This window comes from Clupea harengus, chromosome 9 (genome assembly GCF_900700415.2).
Source record: "Clupea harengus chromosome 9, Ch_v2.0.2, whole genome shotgun sequence".
In the NCBI taxonomy this organism is placed as follows: Eukaryota; Metazoa; Chordata; class Actinopteri; order Clupeiformes; family Clupeidae; genus Clupea; species Clupea harengus.
The window spans coordinates 753,519-776,284 of NC_045160.1; the positions used below are offsets into that span (position 1 = coordinate 753,519).

The window sequence follows — 22,766 nt, forward strand, 5'->3', positions numbered from 1 at the left end:
GGGTGGAATATGTTCAGGACACTCCAAACATTAAATAAAATGTGTGAAGTAGTTGAGGTTTACGTCCCTGAATGCTCCACAATACTTTAAACATAGGCCTAAACACAGGCGAAAATGCATTGTCTTCAATGGTAGGGCCATGTGATACCTATGACAGTTTGCTGATGAAACTAAAGAATGTGTCTCAATGAAAGGGGGTGGAATATGTTCAGGACATTCCAAACATTAAATAAAATGTGTGAAGTAGTGGAGAATTACGTCCCTGAATGCTCCACAATACTTTAAACATAGGTGATCAGACAGGCGAAAATGCATTATCTTCAATGGCAGGGCCATGTGACATGTATCACTCTTTGCTGATGAAACTAAAGAATGTGTCTCAATGAAAGGGGGTGGAATATGTTCAGGACATTCCAAACATTAAATAAAATGTGTGAAGTAGTGGAGAATTACGTCCCTGAATGCTCCACAATACTTTAAACATAGGTGACAAGAAGACACGCTTATCAACTCAATTACTATTGATCAAAACAGAACGAGGTTTCGGCTGTAGCCTATACTTGAAACAAACTATTGAGACCATATTCGCTTACATGCATTGCACGCGTGATGAATTGCGGCTTAATGGTGTTTTGAGCCCTCACCGTCGACTTCAAGGCAGCAGCTCACCCACCCCCTGAGCGAAATAATTCATATCTATAAATAACAGCTCACCTTTATCTTTTTAACCAGATTTGTAAACAGGTCGCGATCAATATTTTGCAGTACAATAGGCTACCTTGGTTAAAAATCGAATTACGATAGATGCATGCTAGCATTGCGCTAAATAATTAGACAGCTAACATTAATTAGTGGTGTTAACATAAAGTCAGTTATTGTATATGGCATTAATATTATTCTAAAACACCTTCACTAGTTGTTTTAACCAGATTTGTAAGCAGGTTGTATACAACATTTTGGAAGTGCCTTGGTTTATAACAGCTAAAAGCTAGCTACATTAAGTTGCTTGCTCAAATCTCAAATTCAAACCAACGTATTCTCTAAACTGGCAAGCTTGGAGCTGCCTCTGTTCAATGATTGGCTCAGGGGGTGGGAGGTGGGATGCGCCTTCCAGGCAGCTGCTGCCTTGAAGTCGACGGTGAGGGCTCAAAACACCATTAAGCAGCTTTTTTTTTATTTATTTTTTATCGCGGACTTTTTATTTTTTTTGCCTTAGGCGCTTGGGATTTGTTGTAGGCGCTCGGGAAAACGGCTTAGGCGCGCGCCCAAATTTTCTCTATGCAGGAAAAACCTGTATACTCATTAAAAAAATAAAAGGTTGGCAAAGTCAACTCCTCTAGGCCTCTTTTTCTTTTAACCCTGGCAGCTCATACTGCTCTCAACCTCCTCGACGAGCCACCCCGCTTAGCAACGGGGGTTTTCTTCCCACTGGAGCTGCCTTTGCCGACTGCCTTCTCCTCAACAGCTGCGGCATCACCCTCATCTCCACCCAGAAGTTCATCCTCATCCTCCACAGGAGCCAGGATGCGGTCATGCCCCTCCTCCAGAGAGGCTGGTTGTGTGTTCCCATTGGCTGCTGATGCTGCCTGTATGATCTCCTCGTGCGGCTGCTCCTGCGGTTGCTGCTCCTCCTGCGGTTGCTGCTCCTCCTGCGGTTGCTGCTCCTCCTGCGGTTGCTGCTCCTCCTGCGGTTGCTGCTCCTCTTGCGGCTGCTCCTCCTGCGGCTGCTCTGCTTTTTCACTACTGGAGGGGAGGTCAGTTGGTTTGACTTTTGAGGGTCGACCCCTCTTGCGTGGTGGGCCGTCGTAGAGCAGTTTAGGCTGCTCCTCCTGCGGCTGCTCCTCCTGCGGCTGATTCTCCTGCGGCTGCTCCTCTTGCGGCTGCTTCTCCTGCGGCTGCTCCTCCAGCGGCTGCTCCTCCTGCGGCTGCTCCTCCTGCGGCTGCTCTGCTTTTTCACTACTGGAGGGGAGGTCAGTTGGTTTGACTTTTAAGGGTCGACCCCTCTTGCGTGGTGGGCCGTCGTAGAGCGGTTTAGGTTCTGGAATCGTTGCCTTCCAATGCCTTTTCTTCTTGCCTAGAGAGCCCCTCGGCCGGCCCCTTTTCTTCGGTGTAGCGCCATTCTCCATTTCCAGCTTCTTCTTGGCGACAGCAGAGCCAGAGCTCCGGGGTCGGCCTCTCTTTCTCGGGGGGCTGTCTGCTTCTTCCTCCAGGGACCTTTTCCGGGGCCTGCCCCTCTTTCGCGGGGGTCCGTCAACAGCTGCAGCCTGGACCTTCCCTGAACCCGGTTGTCTCCCCCTCTTTCGGACCGGGCTAAATGTGAGGCGCCTGGTTTTGTTTGTTGAACCGGGAGGTCGCCCTCTACCTCTTTTGACAGAGCCCTTAGGTCGACCCCTGCCACGTTTGACTGGCGGGGGGATGCCATTAGGAATACCCTCCTCAGAGTCACTGGGCTCTGCCTTCATCTCCTTTTGGAATAGTCAGATGACAAGTTGAGACAATGTGGCTCTCTGCAGAAGAAAATGGATAAGGTTACACTCATCCTCTTACATGTCATAGCATACTAAAAGAAAATGTCGGTCTTAGTGCCTGGTTATTGCAACTAAATGTATCTTGCCAATCGGAAGTCGTAACAATCTTACTCAAACAAGTAAGGTAAATGTAAGGTACATTGAAGGTAAAATTATCTACAGCAAGTAGATAATAAGTAAGTAATAAGGTTATAAGAACTGCAATCTTGCAAGTGTTTTCATATGTACCCATCAGCGAGGTTATGACTCTGAAGTTATCCACGCCCCCCTTTCTAACCTTTGCAACCCAGCAACACGACGGTTCCTAGCTGGCTAAGCTAACAAAAATAATGCTGTTCATGATGGACAGCTAAGACAGTAACACGTTGCTGAATGCACATGTTATACATTAATCATACATCATATATTAAGTTAGAAAGAAATAATAACGACGTTCACGTGTCCCTTAATTTGCTAGTTACCTAACATGGGGGGGACCAGCTAACATTAGCTGTTCATCTAGCTGATACTCCGCTACTTAGGTAGCTACACAAGTAGGTTGGCACAACTTTTATGAATCTCCAGAAATACCTGTGGGAATCCAGATTCAAATAATGGTTGTTTTCTTGTACACGGCTTCTTGCGTAATGTGGCAGAAAGCGTGCGGTTCACAAACAAAGGCACGGTAGCTTTCCAATATTTGAATTGGTTGCGACCATAGACATATATACAGTATATATGTCTATGGTTGCGACGACGGGCTCTTCTACTTCTTCATGGCACGTAGAATTAGTACTTCCGGGTCATTCAGTTTAAGACCGCAACATGTGCAGGAGTTCCGTTCTGCTAGCGACTATCGTTGCTCACTGAACGCTGCTATGTGTAGTGAAAACAGAATTTTGCTAGCAGCAGAATTCAGTGCATCAGTGCTGTTATCATAACCCACTGTATAAACTGCACAAAATGAACACACAGCCAACGTTAGCCAACATAACTGACTTTAGGATGAACAACCATATCACTACAGGGTTTTTCCTGCATAGAGAAAATTTGGGCGCGCGCCTAAGCCGTTTTCCCGAGCGCCTACGACAAATCCCGAGCGCCTAAGGCAAAAAAAAAGTCCGTGATGGGAAATAAAATAAAAGAATAAAAAAATAAATTCATTCATGGCGCAATTCAACTTAATGGTGTTTTGAGCCCTCACCGTCGACTTCTAGGCAGCAGCTGCCTGGAAGGCGCATCCCGCCTCCCACCCTCTGAGCCAATCATTGAACAGAGGCTTCTCCAAGCTTGCCAGTTTAGAGAAGATGTTGGTTTGAATTTGAGATTTGAGCAAGCAACTATGTAGCTAGCTTTTAGCTGTTTTAAACCAAGGCACTTTACTTCAAAAATGTTGTTTTCAACCTGCTTACAAATCTGGTTAAAACAACTAGTGAAGGTGTTTTAGAATAATATTAATGCCATATACAATAACTGACTTTATGTTAACACCACTAATTCATGTTAGCTGTCTAATTATTTAGCGCAATGCTAGCATGAATCTACCGTAATTCGATTTTCAACCAAGTGTAGACAACTGCTAACTAGCTGCTTGCTCAAATTCAAACCAACGTCTTCTCTAAAGTGGCAAGCTAGGAGCGCCGTCCAGGCAGCAGCCGCCTTGAAGTCGACGGTGAGGGCTCAAAACACCATTAAGCCACAATTCATCACGGGTGCAATGCATGTCAGCCAATATGTTCTCAATAGTATGTTTCAAGTATAGGCTACAGCCGAACCCTCGTTCTGTTTTGATCAATAGTAATCGAGTTGATAAGCGTTTCTTCTTGTCTGATCAATACGCAACTGTGAGGTGCGCGAATCAAATCAAATCAAATCAAACTTTATTTGTACGGCGCATTTCATACAAGGAAGTAACACAATGCGCCTCACAGTAGGAAAGAAAAGGGGGGGGGGGGGGTTTACAAACACTTGTTAAAAAAATAAATTAAAAAAAAACAAAAAAAAAAACACAGATTTTCAAGAGATAAATGAATAAAATTAAATAAAATAAAATAAAATAAACGTACTAACCGCACTGGCACCGTAAAGGACTACTCAGCACGGTCATCGTCAAACTAAGCTGCTGGGGGGGGGGGGGTTTACAAACACTTGTAAAGAGACACAGATAAGTAAATAAATAAATAAATGTTACATTAATGTTAAATAAATACATTTTACAAGTTACAAAACACTTATAAAAAGACACAGATTTTGCCAGAGATAAATGAACAGGAAATTACGTACTAACCGCACTGGCACCATAAAGGACTGCTCAGCACAGTTATCGTCAAACTAAGAGACAGCTGCTGGGGGGGGGGGGTACACTTGAAAAGAGACAGAAATAAGTAAATAAATAAATGTTCCATAAATGTTAAATACATTTTACAGTGAGTGATAAGCAAGATCAAAGAGGTATGTCTTAAGTGCATGTTTAAAGGTTTCAACCGTTTCGGCCATTCTTAGGTATTCTGGCAGAGTGTTCCAAAGGTTGGGGGCATAGAAACTAAAAGCTGCTTCCCCATGTCTCTTTGTCCTGGCTTTTGGAACTGTTAGAAGTTCAGTGCCGGAGGACCTCAGGGATCTACTGGGTGTGTACCTTGAGAGCATGTCTGTTATATATTCAGGTGCATGACTATGGAGTGATTTATAGACTAGTAGGAGAACCTTGAAATCTATTCTAAAACTAACAGGTAGCCAGTGCAGTGATTTTAATACTGGTGTGATGTGCGCTCTCCGTCTTGTTTTAGTGAGGACTCGCGCTGCTGCATTCTGTATTGTTTGTAGTTGACTAATGGCTTTTTTTGGTAGACCAGACAAAAGCGAGTTACAGTAGTCTAGCCTGCTCGTGATAAACGCGTGCATCAGTCTTTCGGTGTCAGCCTGAGCGAGAAACGGTTGCACCTTAGCAATGTTTCTTAAGTGATAAAAAGATGTTTTAATTATATTTTTGATATGGGTTTCAAAATTGAGATCTGAATCAAGTATGACGCCTAGGTTTCTGGCTTGGTGCTTGGTGTTAAGTGCTAGTGTTTTTAAGTGTGCAGTTAGTTTCTCTCTCTCGTTTTTTTCACCAATGACTAATACCTCTGTTTTATCTTGGTTTAGCTGGAGAAAGTTTTGTGACATCCATACATTTATATCAGAAATGCAATTTACCAAACAATCAATAGAGCTGTAGTTGTTGGGTGTTACAGAAATATAGAGCTGGGTGTCATCTGCATAGCTATGATAGTCGATGTTGTGCCTCCTAATTACACTACCAAGGGGTAGCATGTATAGACTGAAAAGTAAGGGCCCTAAAATGGATCCTTGAGGGACCCCACAGGTCATACAAATGTTTTTTGAGCTGTGGTCTCCGAGGGCGACAAAGTATTCCCGGCCAGTTAGATAGGTCCTAAACCAGTTTAGGACCGGACCAGTGAGGCCAACCCAATTTTCAAGTCTATCAATAAGGATATTGTGATCAACAGTATCAAAGGCTGCGCTCAGATCCAGAAGGGCCAAGACAGATAGTTTTTTGGAGTCAGCATTAATCCTGAGATCATTTACAACCTTGACTAATGCCGTTTCTGTGCTATGATTGGAGCGAAAACCAGATTGGAAGGTGTCAAATGCACAGTTAGCATCTAGGAAATTATTTAACTGTTTAAAGACAATTTTTTCCAGGATTTTGCTTAGAAAGGGAAGGTTAGAGATGGGTCTAAAATTGTTTAGAACTGAAGAGTCTAAATTGCTTTTCTTCAGGAGGGGTCTCACCAGGGCAGTTTTAAGTTCTGATGGGAAAATACCTGTAAGCAGGGAACAGTTTATAATGGCTAGAATGTCCTTAGACACAGAGTCAAAGATGGTCTTAAAAAATTTGGTGGGAAGGGGATCAAGAGGGCATGTAGACGGCTTCAGTTGTGACACTACTTTGCTCAGCATTTCTATATCAGCCAGTGCAAAAAAGCTCATACTGTTACAGCATGGTGGAAGGGGATCAGAAAACAAGACATTTGGAATTTCTTGAGCAATATTTTTCCTAATGTTCGTTATCTTATCTCTGAAGAATGCTGCAAATTCCTCACATTTGGAGGTGGAAAAGAGACTATCATCTACTTTAGGTGCAGGATTTATAAGGCTGTCTATTGTTGAAAAGAGGACCCTGGAATTGTTAGAATTTGTAGATATCAAATTAGAGAAATGATCCTTCCTAGCATTTCTTATTGCTTTATTAAAGACTGAAAGTTTATCCTTAAAGATATCAAGGTGGACCTGTAGCTTGGTCTTTCTCCATGTACGCTCAGACCTTCTGCAGGATCTCTTAAGTTTAATAATTTCCTCATTTCTCCATGGAGCTTTTTGTTTGGCTAAAACCTTTTTTTGTTTCAATGGTGCTACAGAGTCAAGTGCTGTCCTTAATTTTGTATTTAGAGTAGTTACTAGATCATTAACACATGATGGCCCCGTATCTGGGTTTTTTGCACTAGTTATGTTCATCATTACTTTGAAATTCTCAGCTGCTGCAGAGTTAAGATAGCGTTTCTTAATAAAACATTCAGCACTATTTCTAACTTTAGGTACCAGTGCTGTAAAGAAAATACAAAAGTGGTCAGAAAGAGCAAGGTCACAGATAGACGATATAACAGTTGTAAGACCCTTTGTAATAACTAGATCAAGGGTGTGGCCACGGTTGTGAGTGGGTTCAGTGATGTGTTGTGTAAAGTCCATGGAATTCAAGATTCATAAAATCCCGGGCCTTTGAGTCGTTCCCATTATCAACATGTATGTTAAAATCACCAGTGATAATAATCTTATCGTAGTTTGTGTGTATAATGGAGAGTAGTTCTGAAAAGTCTGTTAGAAAAGTGGGACATTGCTTGGGTGGCCTATACACAGTTACTGTCAGAACAGGAGGCTGGCACTTTAGAACTATGGCATGATATTCAAACGAGGCAAAATCATCGAAGGAGATGCTCCTGCAGCACAGGGCATCCGTGGTTATGGTGGCTGTCCCGCCCCCTTTTTTACCTGTTCTAATGGACTGAAAAAAGCTATAATTGGGAGGGGATGCTTCAATAAGAGCTGCAGACCCATTTTTGTTTAGCCAGGTTTCTGTTAAAACATACAGTCTAATTTACGTTCACATATAAGATCGTTAATGAGAAATGTTTTCCCTGATAGTGACCTAATATTTAGTATTGCCATTGAAATATTTTCTGGATATAGTGGCTCACAGGAAGGAGGAATATGCCGGGGTATAGATAGAATATTTGCTGGGCTTCTATTGTTTCTATTGTATCTATGGCCTTTGTTTTTAACTGTGCGTTGGGTAGAGATTAAAACTGGAATAGGATTATAGGCGCATGCCATAATATTATATGAAGCAGCCTGTTCTGAGGTAGTGGTGTCATATATTGCTCTGTAGAAAACATTGACAGATTCAGATTCATTTTCATAAACAGTGTTATTAGAGTTACTACCTGGGGGGCATGAGTCTGTGATGTTTTCTACAGGATGTCAGTGCCTTAGGGTGGTCTTCATGTTGTCCGACAGCAGACTGGCTCCGATCCGGTTTGGGTGGAGGCCATCATGCTTCAGCAGGCTGGGCCTCTCCCAGAACAGGTCAAAGTTGTTAACACAGTCAATGTCTAATGAAGCGCAGGTCGCTCGCAGCCAGGTGTGGAGGTTGAAAAGTCTTGACCATCTCTCAGCGCCTCTCCGGTAGGTAGGGAGAGGCCCAGAGATGACGATCCGTCTTCCTGTGTCCATGAGGGTAGTGAGGAGGGCTGTGAAGTCTGCCTTCAGGACTTCTGTCTTTCTTGCTCTGATGTCGTTTGTGCCCACATGTACAATTATGGTGCTGACCTTGGTGTAGCCGGCGAGGATGCTTGGGAGTCTACGTTGAATGTCACGGACCCTCGCTCCGGGGAAGCAGTGGACCTTGCAGGGACCGCTTGGTGAAGGGGGGATGTAGACATCTCTGATCATGGAGCTGCCAATGACAAGGGTGGAGGTTGTCATGTCAAGCGGGAGAAGCCGTCTAGGGGATGCTGACTGTGTTGAGGGCCCAGGATGGGAAGCAGGGCGGCGTGGGCGATGCTGGATGTCAGTGTGATGCCGTTGTTTCTCTGGAGCCGGTCTGCGGGGGCGTTGCAGGGCGGGCTGAGGAGGGGTGTCATCAAGCCCAGGGGGCTCCTCCTCATTCATCAGTGTGGTGTAGCGGTTTCCCAGTTTCAGGGGCTGGCCTGGCTCAGTGTGTCTTCCCGACCGCCTTCCATCACGCTTGCTTCTGCCAGCTGTTCTCCATGGCTGGTGAGGAGTGGAGTTCACCGGCAGGGTGGGCTTGGTCCCCACCAGTGGCCAGGGAGCAGTGGTGTGGTCTGGGTTTGTGTTCATGCAGGGCAGAGTGGAATCGAGATGTCCAGTATGTGTGTGTGTGTGAAGAGGACCCACAGATACAATGGAGTCAATGAACTGCTCATCCAGCTTGATCTGGTAGAGGTTCGCTAACCTGACTTCTAGTTCTACTACCTTCTGTCTGAGCAGGAGGCAGGAGTCGCATCCAGGTGCACCACTGAGGGAAGGCATCGTGGCGATGTCAGATGAGAGGCAAAAACTTGAGTTTATGTGTTTTGTTTGCTACGATGTCGCGGTGACTCGCGGTGAGGTAGTCAAACGTTAAGCTTTAGCTGGTGTTTGCTTGCTAGGCTTGCTAGCTGTTCAGAGTCAGAATGAGAACAGGTAGTGTTAATTTAATTTAGCGATCTATACAACTCCAAGCTCACAGGAAGAAGCAAAAACCTACTGTTTGTAGGATAAAATTCTTCTTCTGCCTTCTGTTAAAAGAACGACAGCGCCTTCCGCTAACCTGCGAGTTGGCAGTTAAATTAATTGTAGGTGTCTTTCACCGCAAAAAGTTTTTTCCCCTAAGGGTTACCTGGAGATTAAGATGATAGTCCAGCAGAGAAATTCTTAAATACCGATGATGAATCCGTCGATAAAGAACGAGAGTCGGGGGTTTAATCCAGTAGAGGTTAAATCCAGCAGAGTTTGTTTTGTTTTTTGAAAACTTTTGAAGATGGCCTCAAATCCTGACGGTGAATGCTTCGATCAAGAACGATAGTCTGAGCTTGAATCTTTTAGAAGATTAAAAATAAAAATTCTCCGGGTTTTTTGGAAGATTAAGAATAGAGAGGAGTAGGCTAATCGGTAGGTAGAAAAATTCGGCTGGTTGCAGCAATTCTAACAAACAGGAAATGACGTCTCAATTAGTCTTAATGAACAGAGCGGCCAGCTGCCAATTACTCAACTTGCGTATGCATCCTGACTTCATCAGTCGGCGGTGATTTTGAGCATAACATTCCATTTTCAGTATTCATGGCTTTCAATGTATTACAATATCTGCTATGTTGAGGACCTACACAGGTGTAGGCTATTATTTGATTTGTCTACCCGTTTGAACGAGTACCAGTAGACCGCGGGGCCTCGGGAGAGGCAGACAACCGCATTGGTTTATCAATGAAAGCTCAGCTCGTTCTGAGGAGAGCGGATAGATTTGTGTTTGCATCTCGAATATAATAATATTATCATTGACAAACCGGTGCGGTTGTAAACTGTCGTTCCGCTGCGAGGGCCAGCCCGACGTGACCGAAAACACTGTACAAATGCAAATGAAATTTCCACTCAAAATGCTGACAAAAGTTTGATTAACGATTTTCAACGCAGCCTCCATTGGTGCGCCAATAGAAGTTAAACACACTATTAAACATATTTGTGGACAGTTTTAATAATAAAAACAAAAATAATTGTATGTAGGTTTGTATAATAAAAATGAATAGCAATAATAGATAAACTTGAATTTCATAATTTGTGTGTTCCATTTCTGACCACTGGTTAGTTCTAGATTCTATTGATATACATTTCAATTAGTCAGGTGGCTTAACAACGCGATCGTGACAAGAGTGATAAAAGCATGAAATTTGGCACACAATTAGCTTATATCCTACTAAAAGATATTAGAAGGGGTGCCCAAGTGAAACTGCTCATTTTTTCGTTTTAATGAGATATTAAGTTTTGACCTAAATCAAGATATGCGTTACCTGTGGTCCGATTTTCAAAACGGTTATTTTGCCTATAAATGCTTACCAAATAAGTAATAAAGCAGTTATATTTGCATGTTTGTGTTTTCTTGTTTGTTTTTGATATCCACTAGTTTAAACAAATGTCCCTTTTAAGTAGCAAAACAGACAAAAAGACTTGTGCCCGTGCGCGCGCTCATCCAAGATGGCGGGAAAGAGGTAATTCTGCTATATCTGTTAGGTAAAACCGTTATTTTACCACCATTTAAAACCATATTTGCATTTGTATCTTTTATATGTATAAGGACTGTAATATTTTATTAAAGATGTGCTTCAACATCATTAAAATAGCACCAACAAAGGCGCATTACAGTACCAGGAGGCTACGCAGAAAAAGGTACATTTGGCGCAGATTGAGCGTGTCTTTTCGCACATCAAAACTGATCATATGAGGAATGTGCTGTTATAAATTGCTCTACGATTTGCTCTCTGGACAATCACATTAACACATTGGCTTGCATCTCAACTTTTCTTGAACACATTTGCAACGTGAGCAGCGCTGTTTGCAGGTGCACGTAATCAGCTCTCTGCATACAGTATAGACACTTGGGGATAGTCATCCAAACCTAATGCTAACATTGTCGTGAAGTGGTGTTATTTTGCAGGCTGGAACGGAAACTGAACTTGTGCTTATTGCAACTGCAGAGACCGTTACATAGCTCTCTGGTTATCCTTGGTGCTCTGAACTAGTGGGGGCCTATTTTCGCCAGGCACACTTTCTGAAAGATGCTGATACCAGTTCCGTGAAATGAGGAGACTGATGTTGTGGAGCTGGGATTGTGAGCAATGGACCTCATTCTCGCACATTTTGTTAAGTGTCTTTAATATCTTCAACCTAAGAAAAGATCTCCACCGGATCCATGAATGCCTGGAAATGTGTTCTTAAACGGCCAAAGTGTGCACTGATTCTTAAATTGAACGAGCGTTCTCGTTTTCTTTATTTATTTATCACGAAGCCTCGTAGAATCATGACTATAAATGTGAAACGTAATTGTTAATGATACAAATATTCTTGTATTTATTATTATTATAATTATTGATGCCTATAGAATTCATGTGAACGTACTCATCAACGATTTATCACAAATGCAGCCCTTAAGAACATGAGCGCACTCCAATCTGGCCTTGTAGCGCTCGCAAAGAGACGTCTCTAGCCAGTATTCTATCTCAATGATACGATCATAGGAAACAGAAATGCCCATTTGGTATATCTTTTCTATCAATGTCTTACTTCTAGTGGAGCTATGCATATTTAGCCCAACATATAGTGGTAGGGGTGCTTCACGAGATGCTGAAATGCGAGTTTGGCCAGTTTTGGCCAAACATGCCTGGCTTTCAGACTTCTCTTGATCCTCTATGTTGAGACCATAAAGAATGATAGAAACGAGAGACTTTAAGCTTGACGGTTAATATTTTGAATGGCAGTCCAGTAAATCCTTTGTGTGCAAAAATGTCTTTCCTACAATTGTTGCAGCCCTCGCTAGAATTCCGGCGTCTTCTGAAAAGTTGTGTTGTTTCAAAGCATCCTTCAATAGCATGCGTACTGCATCCCGGAAATCTAAAACGGTGTTTCTTCCATCAGTTTGTTCTTAGAGTCTCTTTGTAATGTTCTAGCAAGACATTATTTAATCTGGTTTTATTTATAGTTTTCTTAACTCCAATATCTTCAAGCCTCTTGATGTACAACGACAGCTCAGAAAGTTTAAACATATGAGTTCCTTTTTTAATAGCTACATTCTTCTATTACTCGATAAGCTCGACAAATGCTATTGACTTGTTCATTTTTCATCATCACATTTGTCAATTTATAACAGCACAGTTGATCAGTTTTGATGTAGGAAAAGACTACTGGTACTGTAATGCGCCTTTGTTGGTGCTATTTTAATGATGTTGAAGCAAATCTTTATTAAAATATTACAGTACTTACGTATACATATAAAAGATACAAATATGGTTTTAAATGGTGGTAAAATAACGATTTTACCTAACAGATATAGCAGAATTACGTCTTTCCCGCCATCTTGGGTGAGCGCGCAAGTCTTTTTGAAGATATTGGAGTTTTAGATTTCCGGGATGCAATACGCATGCTATTGAAGGATGCTTTGAAACAACACAACTTTTCAGAAGACGCCGGAATTCTAGCGAGGGCTGCAACAATTGTAGGAAAGACATTTTTTTGTTTTGCTACTTAATCTGTGTGTCAAGTGTTTTTTCACAGTGAATGGCCAGAATAATGACTGTTAAACATATTTTACCCTTTCTTTACAGTGTTCTGAACAAGTTCAACCAACTTTAATGAAGGCATAATCCTTTTATCAGCATATTGGGGTGTGTTTGACTTTTTCTTAATACAATATTGCCTGTTTAGTCATTGATCATGATATTAAAACAAGGAAACCATACTTTTGTAACATCAGTGAATCGTTTTTAACCCATTTTGATGTTATTATGAAATTAATATCTCTGACAGTTTAAGAAAACACGGGGCTAATAAGGGACTTTTATTTTGAAAAATCGTAACCGGAAGTCGCTCGAGCTCATTTGCCTATAGTTGCTCACTGAACGCTGCTCTCATTTGCCTATAGTTGCTCACTGAACACTGCTTTCTATCAGCTAGTTCAAATTAAAATATGCCTGCGTTCTAACCAGGAACCTAGGTAAGCACTGTGTATTGTACTAAGTAAAAAAAGGGGAAATTATTATATGAAAGAAACATCATATTTTGTGTCTGTGAAAACACATTAGTGTTCTTTTTTTTTGCCCTTCTTTTATTTTATTCACCAGTTGAAAGATAAATAACGCCAGGTGATCAAAGACAAGTTCATGGCAAGTTATTTATGCACACATGGATTTACTCATTTATGAGTGTTTTTAGCAAACCCACTGCTGTCAGATTGCTATGATCATCACTGAGAAAAACGAATTTCTTGAAAAATATTGTAATAATTACTAAATAACACAACAAGTCTCTGCCCAGGGTTTCAAGGACGGCCTGGAAGAGCTGTGTAAGATCCAGAAAGGCTGGGTCATCTGTGACATAACGGATGGGACTTCATTCGCCATGCTCAGAGGAGGATGGTGTCCGAGGCCTACAGGGCCTTGCTGCAGAGGTGAGTTGGAACGTTTTCCATCTAGAACACCAGTGGAGGCCAAGCAGATACAAAGCAGATAACATAAAATGTTACCAGCTCAAAGGCAAAAATGTACTTTTTTAGTGAGCAGTTTAGTTTATTATTTAATGGATAGGTAAGTAGTAAGTGGTTAACTTCTTCAGAAACATACAGATACCTAAGAGCAAAAATGAAAACAAAAAGGCCATTTGAAATAGTAATTTGTTGGCGAGAAAGAATATTGTTAGTTACTGTATACCTTTCTGATTTTAATATAATGTGGTTGTTTTGTCTGTAATGGTAATGGTAAAACCATATTTATCAGATGAGACGATGTACGTACTTCCAGATTAAGTTTCATTTAAACTCTAAGCCCAACGAGTTGTCCTCCACCTCTGGTGAGGAGTTTTAGGGTGAAGGGCTGATGTAATTATTCTAACCTTTTTTGCCCAAAACAGATATGCAAACATCTCCTTCACAAAAAATCCAGAGGAGTATCACAAGTACAGGCCAGAGAATGTGGAGGATATGGCCGAGAGGCTTTTCGACACCTCGGTTTGAGTTGCTGTCAGTCACCATTGGCAACATCTGTCCTTGGGATTAATACACTATAATTAAATAAGAGAAATAATGTTACTTTGGTGTTCTCTCTCTGTACATATGTTGGATATGTAAAATATAACGATACAGCAGACATCACTGTAGCATAGTTTATTATGCCAAAATGCAGTAATACTTTAATTATTTACTGTGATATGATCCAAGTCCAGATGACTAGCCCTTGATTGTTAGTATATCTGCAGAAAATGCGCATCCAAATCAAATAGTTTATTACTAGTGTAGAGTCTACGAATGCAGGAAAGTAACCTAACATGCAATCTAGATTACATAAGAAGATTATAAAAGGTAAGTACTTTTAATTAGTGTAGGATATATGTAAAACTACGCTGAGCATAAATATCAACGCAACATGTCAAGTTTCGGTCCGATGTTTCATGAACTGAAATTATAGACTATATTATTCCTCCAAGCCCACGAAATTAATTCTGTGCACAAATCCATATCTGTAGCCATATTCATGCGGCACAAATAGTTTGCTGCCTAATGGATTGACTGATTTCCTTATATGAACTGTAACTCAGTAACATTATTTTCATTTATATTCTTATTCAGAATACATCAAGTGCATGTAATGAGTTACATATGCTACATAATGGCATACTGAAATGTAGACACAAGGGTGGTAACGTTTACTCAAGTTAAATCGTAAACGAAACGTACGTAACTCGTATTATCTTTTTTAAAGAATCCTTGTTAACCGATCTCTTAGCCACATGGAGGCATCTGTAACAGCTAGGTAGCGATCCTAACTTTACACAATCATCGTAGAGCTACAGGATCTGTACCAAATTGACATAATGTATGTGGTTGTGATTTATAAAACGTTGTCAATGTGGCACTTAATGAAATATCTCTATTTGTGTACCAAATGCCCAAAAGGTTTAACATTAACCGAGCTGCGCTAGCAAATTGAAAATATTTGATAACACAGACCTCTATGAACAAAGAGTTTAGAATACTCTCTTGCCTATTATAGTGTCATGTGATCTTTAATGAACTGTGTTGGAAGCCGTAGACATAACTGTATGAATCAGAGACCAATGCAGCTGTCTGTAGACGATGGGTGTAAAGGTAGACAATCGGTATACCCGGAAGTAATTCTAAGTAATGATTGGTTAAGACCAATCACCTGACCTGTCGGAGAAACGATCCGTATTAACGGAACTAATATGAATTATTGATAGGCTAATACCAGGTTAGTACCAGGACTCAATTTTTCCTTGAGTAACGATGATTGCCTGACTTTTCATGTTGTGTCACATTTAACGCTGCTGTTTAGCATGACTGGAAGATGAGATCCTAAGTGTATTTTTTGTGGTTTTGGGTGTTGCAGTGCTATGATTGACTAAATCCCTGTGACATGTTTATCAGCATAACACGTTGCATATTGAGGTTGTTGAGACTACTGACAATTGCTTGGTTTATTTGGTGATGTACAAAACCCTGTACAATTGTGTTATTCACCATAACAACAGTAGTGTGCTCATTTTAATGTATAATATTTGTGATAACTCAGTGCCTTTAGACTGACATTTTCTACAATAATGAAACATAAAGCTTTTTAAAACTATTTATTCAAAATAGATTTTTTTTGTTGGTCAAATCTTCCAAAATCATGTCAGTCATAAATAATTGAGAGTCCACACAGTCTTACATGGCTGTTTTTATTTTTGTCCACATTTTGAATCTATTATACTAGAATAACAAAATGTGTATCCCAAAGGTACCACATTATACCATTATACTGGCATTGTTTGGCATATTGCTTCACAACAACAACAACAACAACAACAACAACAAGAAAAAAAGAAGACACATAGCATAAATTGATGTTAGTAGAGCCACATTTTGTTTGTTTTTTCAAAACTTTTTAAAACTGCAAAACACATAATAAATTAATAAATTAATTCACAAGCAATCCACAGTTGGATAGAAATGCTTTACAGTAGTAGCAATAGAACAGGTAAAAATGTACACTGCTTAAAAGTCAACTCATTGAAAGGCTTGCGACCAGAACAGATTTTTTTCTTAAAATCTTGCCTAGACAGCCAGTCTCAACACACTATATCATACAATATATCCTAACACAACACAAACACAATTCATTCACTTACAAGAACTCTCTTGAAACAACAAATTACATACCACGGTATTTTCAGAGTGGATATTAAGTAAAATACTTAAGTCACGCTCACTGTTTTTCATTAATTACAGTCTATCTGTAAAGGTCTATCAGTGCAATTCTACTACAGATTCTGTATTTCTGGAGACTATAGATCAGCCATAGAACCAATAATGACGCTGTACTCTCTGAAAAATATCCCAGTGATCAATCCTGGAGATAATAGATGTTTCTACTTGGCTCAGCAGCGGTTCTCCATGGCTCACATATTCATCGACTGTCTTACAATATGTTGCTAAACTTCAAAATAATTGATTCCTCTACTGACTCACCTATCATCCTGATTGGATAATAATTGGCCATAAGGAGGCCTGAGTCCACTCCAACCTACTGGACCTGATTGAAATGAAACTAATTGAGTGACCTTTGCTAGTTACTCTGAATTAGTTGAGTTAAGGAGATCACTGTTATTACCATATGACATATTGGATTGTATGTCCCTGTGGTTTTCAAGATTTGTAACATTGCTACAATTCATAAATTGATTGCAATTTGAGTCTGTTTGAACAACACTGACTGAAGCTAGGGCATTTGAGCTCTGACTTCTATAAGTAATGTAATATTTCACTCATCACCTTTTCCATTACAGCTCCATAACCTCTCTTGCATCAGCTGGACGACCAACTTGGTAGTTGTAGTCACAGTAGTCACACTAATGTGTAGTAAACCTGGTCAGCTGGCCTTGTACTTCATGAAGCTTGAGAAGTTTAAGGAAGTACTTCTGTTTCTGTCATTTGCCCTTTTACAGTGTCTGTAGTAATGGCAATGATGTTCACAAATGCACTGCAAGGCACATGAAACAGTTTCTAGTGGACAAAACATCTCTTAGCCTTAGCAGCTGTTGGCTGTGTTTATCCACATCCCCAATCAGTAACTGGACCCAAACAGCTGACCAATCACACCAGACCGACGTAGAATGTTGAGAAAAAAAACAATAACAAATGGAAATAATGAAAAGGAATGCATATACTCGGGACTCCTGTTGAAAAGAATGCGATTTAACAGTGAAAGTATCACATGTTATAACAGCCATTTCGCCACAGATTTTTTTTTAACTACATCTACATGGCTTCACTAGAGGAGAGCAATGGCACACACTCATGCAGAGGGTATTACTGGATGCACTCCTTGGTGGGACTCTGCATGCTTGCCGCTACACATGGTTTATATACTGTCGAGATGGCACTGAGGCCCAGATGGTCGAGCTGTTCCCTGGAGGAGCTGGTTTGTCTGCATGACATTATTCCCCAGAAACCCACCTGCTCCAAACAAAATGGAGGTTGAGAGATTTACAAACCAGGCCACTGAATTTACTGACATAGAGGAACGGCATAGATTTGACTTACAAACCCTTGTGTGTTCACTTCTCTCACTCGTCACAGAGGTCAAGGTCTTAAACTGAACTGAAGATGTAGACAGAGAGTAGTTGTTCAGATATCGAACGAATTGGGGGTTGATTTGGAAGAAACGGCAGCCATTCCAAATGATGGTTAATGCTTTACAATGGGCGACTCAACTTTAAGGCTGTAGTTGTTTGCAGGATGCTCGGGCAAACTAAAGCTGTAGAAAACTAAATCGGTGCCCTTGGGTGAGATACACTTCCTGCCCAGGGTTTGCAAAGCTCAACTACAGTGGCTGACTGAGAGGAAACCGATGGACAAGCTTGTTCTTTAAACCAAAACACGAATGTATTTTGGCATTGTTGCTGAGTCACATGTTCAATAAAACAGGGCAAAAGTAATTACTCTGCATCTCCACCCTTTTCCAATCGATTTGCTCTGTCAAATGGCAGTGCAATTTGACTGGCACACCATCAATATAAACTCCCCTGACACAGGAAAGAGGAGGTCTCCATATGATGTGCTGAGCTATGCTTCTGTCATTATTACTGATGCTGTAGAATAAATATATACCTATACTTCTGCAATGCATGTATGATGTGTTGTTTTCCTCAGTAGACGCTGTGGCATAGAGCAGCCAATGTGCTGCGTTAGCAGAGTGAGAGTCTTTGTCTTAGAAATGCGCATGGATGATGAGGACACGCTCAGCTTTAGAGGGAATGAAGACTGTTTGCGCAGGTCTATCATTCACTGTTTGAAATCCCTCACCTCGCCGTCACTCAACACTCAAGTGGTGGGACCTTTGCAAAATGTGTCCAACCGCAAAGAAATGAGAAGTGGCGTAGAAGAACTATGGCTTTGACTCCAGTCAGCTTCTAAACGAGTCCATCTCAACCCTTATGGAAGTCATCATTTCTCCTCCTCCTCCTCATTCTTTCTCTCTCACGTGGATCCTGCTGTCCCAGCAACAGTGTTTTGTGAAATGGCGTCCAGGGTAGGTGAGGGGTGTCGGGGTGTCGGGGGTCGTGGGGCATGCTCAGTGTTACGGCTCCACGGGTGGGGTGGAAGTGCAGGGCTACTGTCAGGACTTGACACTCTTGGTGGGTTCTGTGGACTGCCGGACGTCCGTCCACTCCTGCATGGTGTTCTGGAGTGCCTGGGTCTTCTCTTTGTCCACTTGAACGTAGTCCACCTTCTCGTCAGATGTGACCGAGGAGGTAGAGGGCTGGGGGAGGAACACGGTAGAGAGAGAGAGAGGTGAAAATGGTGCTAATAAGTCTGACCTCAATGAATCTGTAATCGTGCAGTATGAATAGAAACATCAGGCCTGTGACCTGGTGACTTGCATACACCAAGTCAATTTGGATTTAAACTCTCTGGCCTCTCAATGTCCCTCTCTGCAGTTGGGCTACTACTACGATAAGACCTACAAGGTCAATGATGCAATTATAAATCTCACCAGATACATCACTGTTTTTTTTTTTTTTAATCTCTGTGTACCTACCATACACTCTGAATCACTGCGGTGTGAAAGAATTGACTTCCTCTTTTGAAACGAGTGTATTTCTCCAGGGTATTAAATCTGTTTACAAACTTCCCCCAAAAGCATGAATACATTCATATTCATATTAAGTTATATCATTTTTCACTTGCTTCCTCTTTTCCCCTGGACTCTGGGGAAATCAAGGACAGGAGTTTGCATTTGTTTCTGTATTTCTTTTGTACTTCTGTTGTCCTCCTTTGTCCCTAGATATTACGTGTGGAATGAAAACAGCCATAATGCACTCTTGCTACTGTGTGGTGGGTTTTACCTTTCTGTGTGGGCTAGGCGATCCAGGCTGGAAGTCCAGAGCCAGGTAGTCTACATTCCCACATTTCCTAGCGGCAGGGCTGCTGGTACCACTCACTGCTGGTGAGGTAGACGCTGGGTTTTGCTGAAGAAGAGGAGTAGAGGAACAGCAGTGAGAAGAGGTGTCTGTGTCTGTGTCTGTGTCTGTGTCTGTGTCTGTGTCTGTGTCTGTGTCTGTGTCTGTGTCTGTGTCTGTGTCTGTGTCTGTGTCTGTGTCTGTGTCTGTGTCTGTGTCTGTGTCTGTGTCTGTGTCTGTGTGTGGTCTGTGTGTGTGTGTGTGTGTGTGTGTGTGTGTGTGTGTGTGTGTGTGTGTGTGTGTGTGTGTGTTTGGGTTGGGGTGAGGAGAGGCTTGTTAAGAAGCCATTTTTATTCATCTCTATTCACAATTCTGGAAGCAAATGCAAATAGGGTTACTTTTCATACTTGCCCAGGATAAATATTCTTGCCCAGAACAAAAAAAGAAAAGAGAGAAAAATCTGTCTCACTCTGCACACATATGTTTGCTTACTGGGGTGTTAAATTGCCATGGCACCAGCAGCAAATAAATATAAACATTTAAATGACTCAACACCAACCAGCTTTGTGAATGTAAAAAAAAAATCCACAGAATGAAAATATATATATACTGTGAGAAAATACATGACCACTAGGATGCGTCTATACATAACACTGAATGTTGATGAGTTCATACAATCAAGCAAATGTTGTGTGGGATCCTTCATTGTTTCAAGCAGACATGTTCTAAAGTGGGTTCCTTCCGGCCCTGAGATGAGGGGCGAGGTTCTCTGAGATGTGTGTGTGTGAAGGAGGTCCTCACCATGGCCACGTAGTTCTCCTCGCTGTCCGCTGAGTCAGTGCTGGTGATGCTCTGAGTGGAGATGGGCCGACAATGCTGAGAGGACATGGAGTTCATCGCAGGCCTGACACACACAAACGAGGAACACTGAGTAAATATGCCTTCAAAACAGAAGCCTCCTACAGGAGGAAAATTCAAGCACCCAACTACATTTCCCTCCTCTCCTCTTAAAGGTGCCGTGTGTTGTTTTTTGTGGCATCTAGTGGTGACGTTGCTGAATTGCAACTAGCGGAATACCCTCCCCATTGCAAACATGTGCGAGTGTCTACGGTGGACGTCAAATGCCATAACAACGCAACGCACTGTCTCGAGACAGTGTTTTGGTTTGTCCGTTCTGGACTACTGTAGAAACATAGCGGTGCAACATGACAGACTCCATGGAAGAGGACCCGCTCCCTATGTAGATACGAAGGGCTCATTCTAAGCTAACGAGAACACAACAATTCATAGTTGCAGGTCATTTTAAACTAATGGAAACATAATTATGAATACTATATTCTAATTTCTACTAATAGATGCAAATAAACACTACACACTGTACCTTTAAGTATATCTAATTCTGTAGTTACATTTAGTAACAAAACATTCAACTGATGACAGTGACAGTTACTGGAGTTCCTTATTATTATTTGTTAACAAGAACGTGTATTTCCCTCTTCTAGATGCATTCATTAGTCAGAGAGGTGCTCACATTGGTCTGGTCCAGGACATGGTGATGGGACTCTTGAAAGGCAGCTCATCGATGATGCCATTGCTCCGTAGATCCAGAGGGGTTGGCTTTGCTGTTAGGAAACAAGACAGAATGGATTAATGAGTAGCTAAACGCTGAGCCATTGAAGCCACAGAACCTAGCGTTGCAATTGTGTCAAATGATTTCTCGTCTCTGTACGGAATGTTTCCAGCAAGCACTCACAGGTGCCTGACTCACTCTTCCTGTTGGGCTTGAGGTTGCGATTGATGGGAGGAGGCGTGACGTCGCTCAGGCGGCCCGGCCGGTGGGAGAGGGACGCCGTGCTGCCCTTCCTCGCCGGCAGGGTAGCCGAGAACCCGGGGAAGTCGAAGTGGTGTGGGCCTGGGCTCATGGGAATGTAGATATTCTTGGGGCTGTCGGCCTGACTGGCGTTGAGGGGGGAGGAGCTGGGGTTCATAGGCACATAGTTGTCTTCCGAGTCGCCGCTGTCAGAGCGCGTTAGAGGTGCTTTTGCTCTCTGGTGAACAGATGAGGGATACATAGTGAGTCTCTGCTGGGCAGGTTTTCAAGATATAACGTTCAGAGTGAGGTTGCAGCATATAGATGGACTCTAACATACGGTTAAATTCACTACAGAAAACAACAGAAAAAACACAACAGAACAAGAACAAGGTGGATCACAAACAGACAAACAAATAACAGGGTGTTTTTTTTATTGGTGATGTTTGTGAAACAAAAGAAGACGTAAAACAAGATAGAAATGTAAGTTTTATCCCAGCATGAGTTAACTGTCCACCTGTCCACCCTGAAATCCCTCCATACATCAATACTTATTAGGGAAACCGGAGGATATCAAATGAAGTGCTTTAAATTACACCCCGGGGTTTGCACTGCCACGGCAGAGGTGCTTCCCCTGCATCTGCCCCGATGATGATGGTGTCTAGTGACATACCAGATAGGAGCTGAAGCCATCATTGACAGATTCTACGGACTGGCCTCCAGAGTTGTTGAAGTAGATGGGCCGTTGGTGACTGTTGGTCTCAAAGGAAGAACCTGAGAGGAGGGGAGAACCAGAGAGAGAGAGAGAGAACCAAGCATGACTGAGCCACCCACCAACTCATTCTATAGTTCAGTTAAAAGTAATTTTAAACCCAGGAACCAAAAAGAGCCCCTTCAGGGCAAAAGTCTACAAGGGGAAAAAAACAATGACAACAAAGAAAAAAGGTCAAAGTCTTGTGACCAGGGTTGGAATTCTGGCCACGGCAGGTTCCTGCACGGTACATTCCTGCATAAATTTTATGCGGAAAACTAACCCCTCGAAAGGAGAATAACCAAAGCTGGTGGGTCGTTACATAAAACGCCCCATTGCTTCCTAATAGGCCTTTCCGGGGATGGAGGGAGAGAAAAAAAACCCAGACAGACCAGAAAAGACACACAGGTGTACGAACAGA

The 22,766-nt window shown here is 41.9% G+C and overlaps 2 protein-coding genes across 4 annotated transcripts in view; both read right to left on the minus strand.

Annotated features, from left to right (window-relative positions):
- Window positions 1-1,378: 1,378 nt before the first annotated feature.
- LOC116221913 (translation initiation factor IF-2-like) lies at window positions 1,379-3,645 on the minus strand. The gene is made up of 3 exons (XM_031574108.2): window positions 3,099-3,645; window positions 1,672-2,507; window positions 1,379-1,508 (listed from the first exon to the last, which is right to left on the minus strand). Exons 2-3 carry the CDS (start codon window positions 2,460-2,462, stop codon window positions 1,379-1,381), a joined length of 921 nt encoding a protein of 306 aa, XP_031429968.1. The 5' UTR covers window positions 2,463-2,507; window positions 3,099-3,645.
- Window positions 3,646-15,955: 12,310 nt separating this feature from the next.
- gab2 (GRB2-associated binding protein 2) overlaps window positions 15,956-22,766 on the minus strand; it is a 49,986-nt gene continuing 43,175 nt past the window's right edge. For 2 of the 3 annotated variants that reach the window (XM_031572983.1, XM_031572982.1), the window contains exons 5-10: window positions 22,268-22,368; window positions 21,538-21,832; window positions 21,316-21,406; window positions 20,586-20,688; window positions 19,731-19,853; window positions 15,956-19,144 (exon numbers count right to left, since the gene is read on the minus strand). In XM_031572983.1, coding sequence (XP_031428843.1) covers window positions 19,001-19,144; window positions 19,731-19,853; window positions 20,586-20,688; window positions 21,316-21,406; window positions 21,538-21,832; window positions 22,268-22,368 — 857 coding nt within the window. In that variant the 3' untranslated portion in view covers window positions 15,956-19,000. The remainder of the gene's footprint in view (window positions 19,145-19,730; window positions 19,854-20,585; window positions 20,689-21,315; window positions 21,407-21,537; window positions 21,833-22,267; window positions 22,369-22,766) is intronic. The other variant, XM_031572984.1, reaches the window with a different exon arrangement.

What these genes read in the sequence shown, in the direction of transcription:
- LOC116221913 (XM_031574108.2), bottom strand. Translation starts at nt 2,462, where the DNA reads ATGAAGGCAGAGCCCAGTGACTCTGAGGAGGGTATTCCTAATGGCATC. An exon ending in CCGCAGGAGGAGCAGCAACC is followed by an intron (nt 1,509 to 1,671) that starts GCAGGAGGAGCA and finishes GCTCCTGTGGAG; the next exon opens with GATGAGGATGAACTTCTGGG.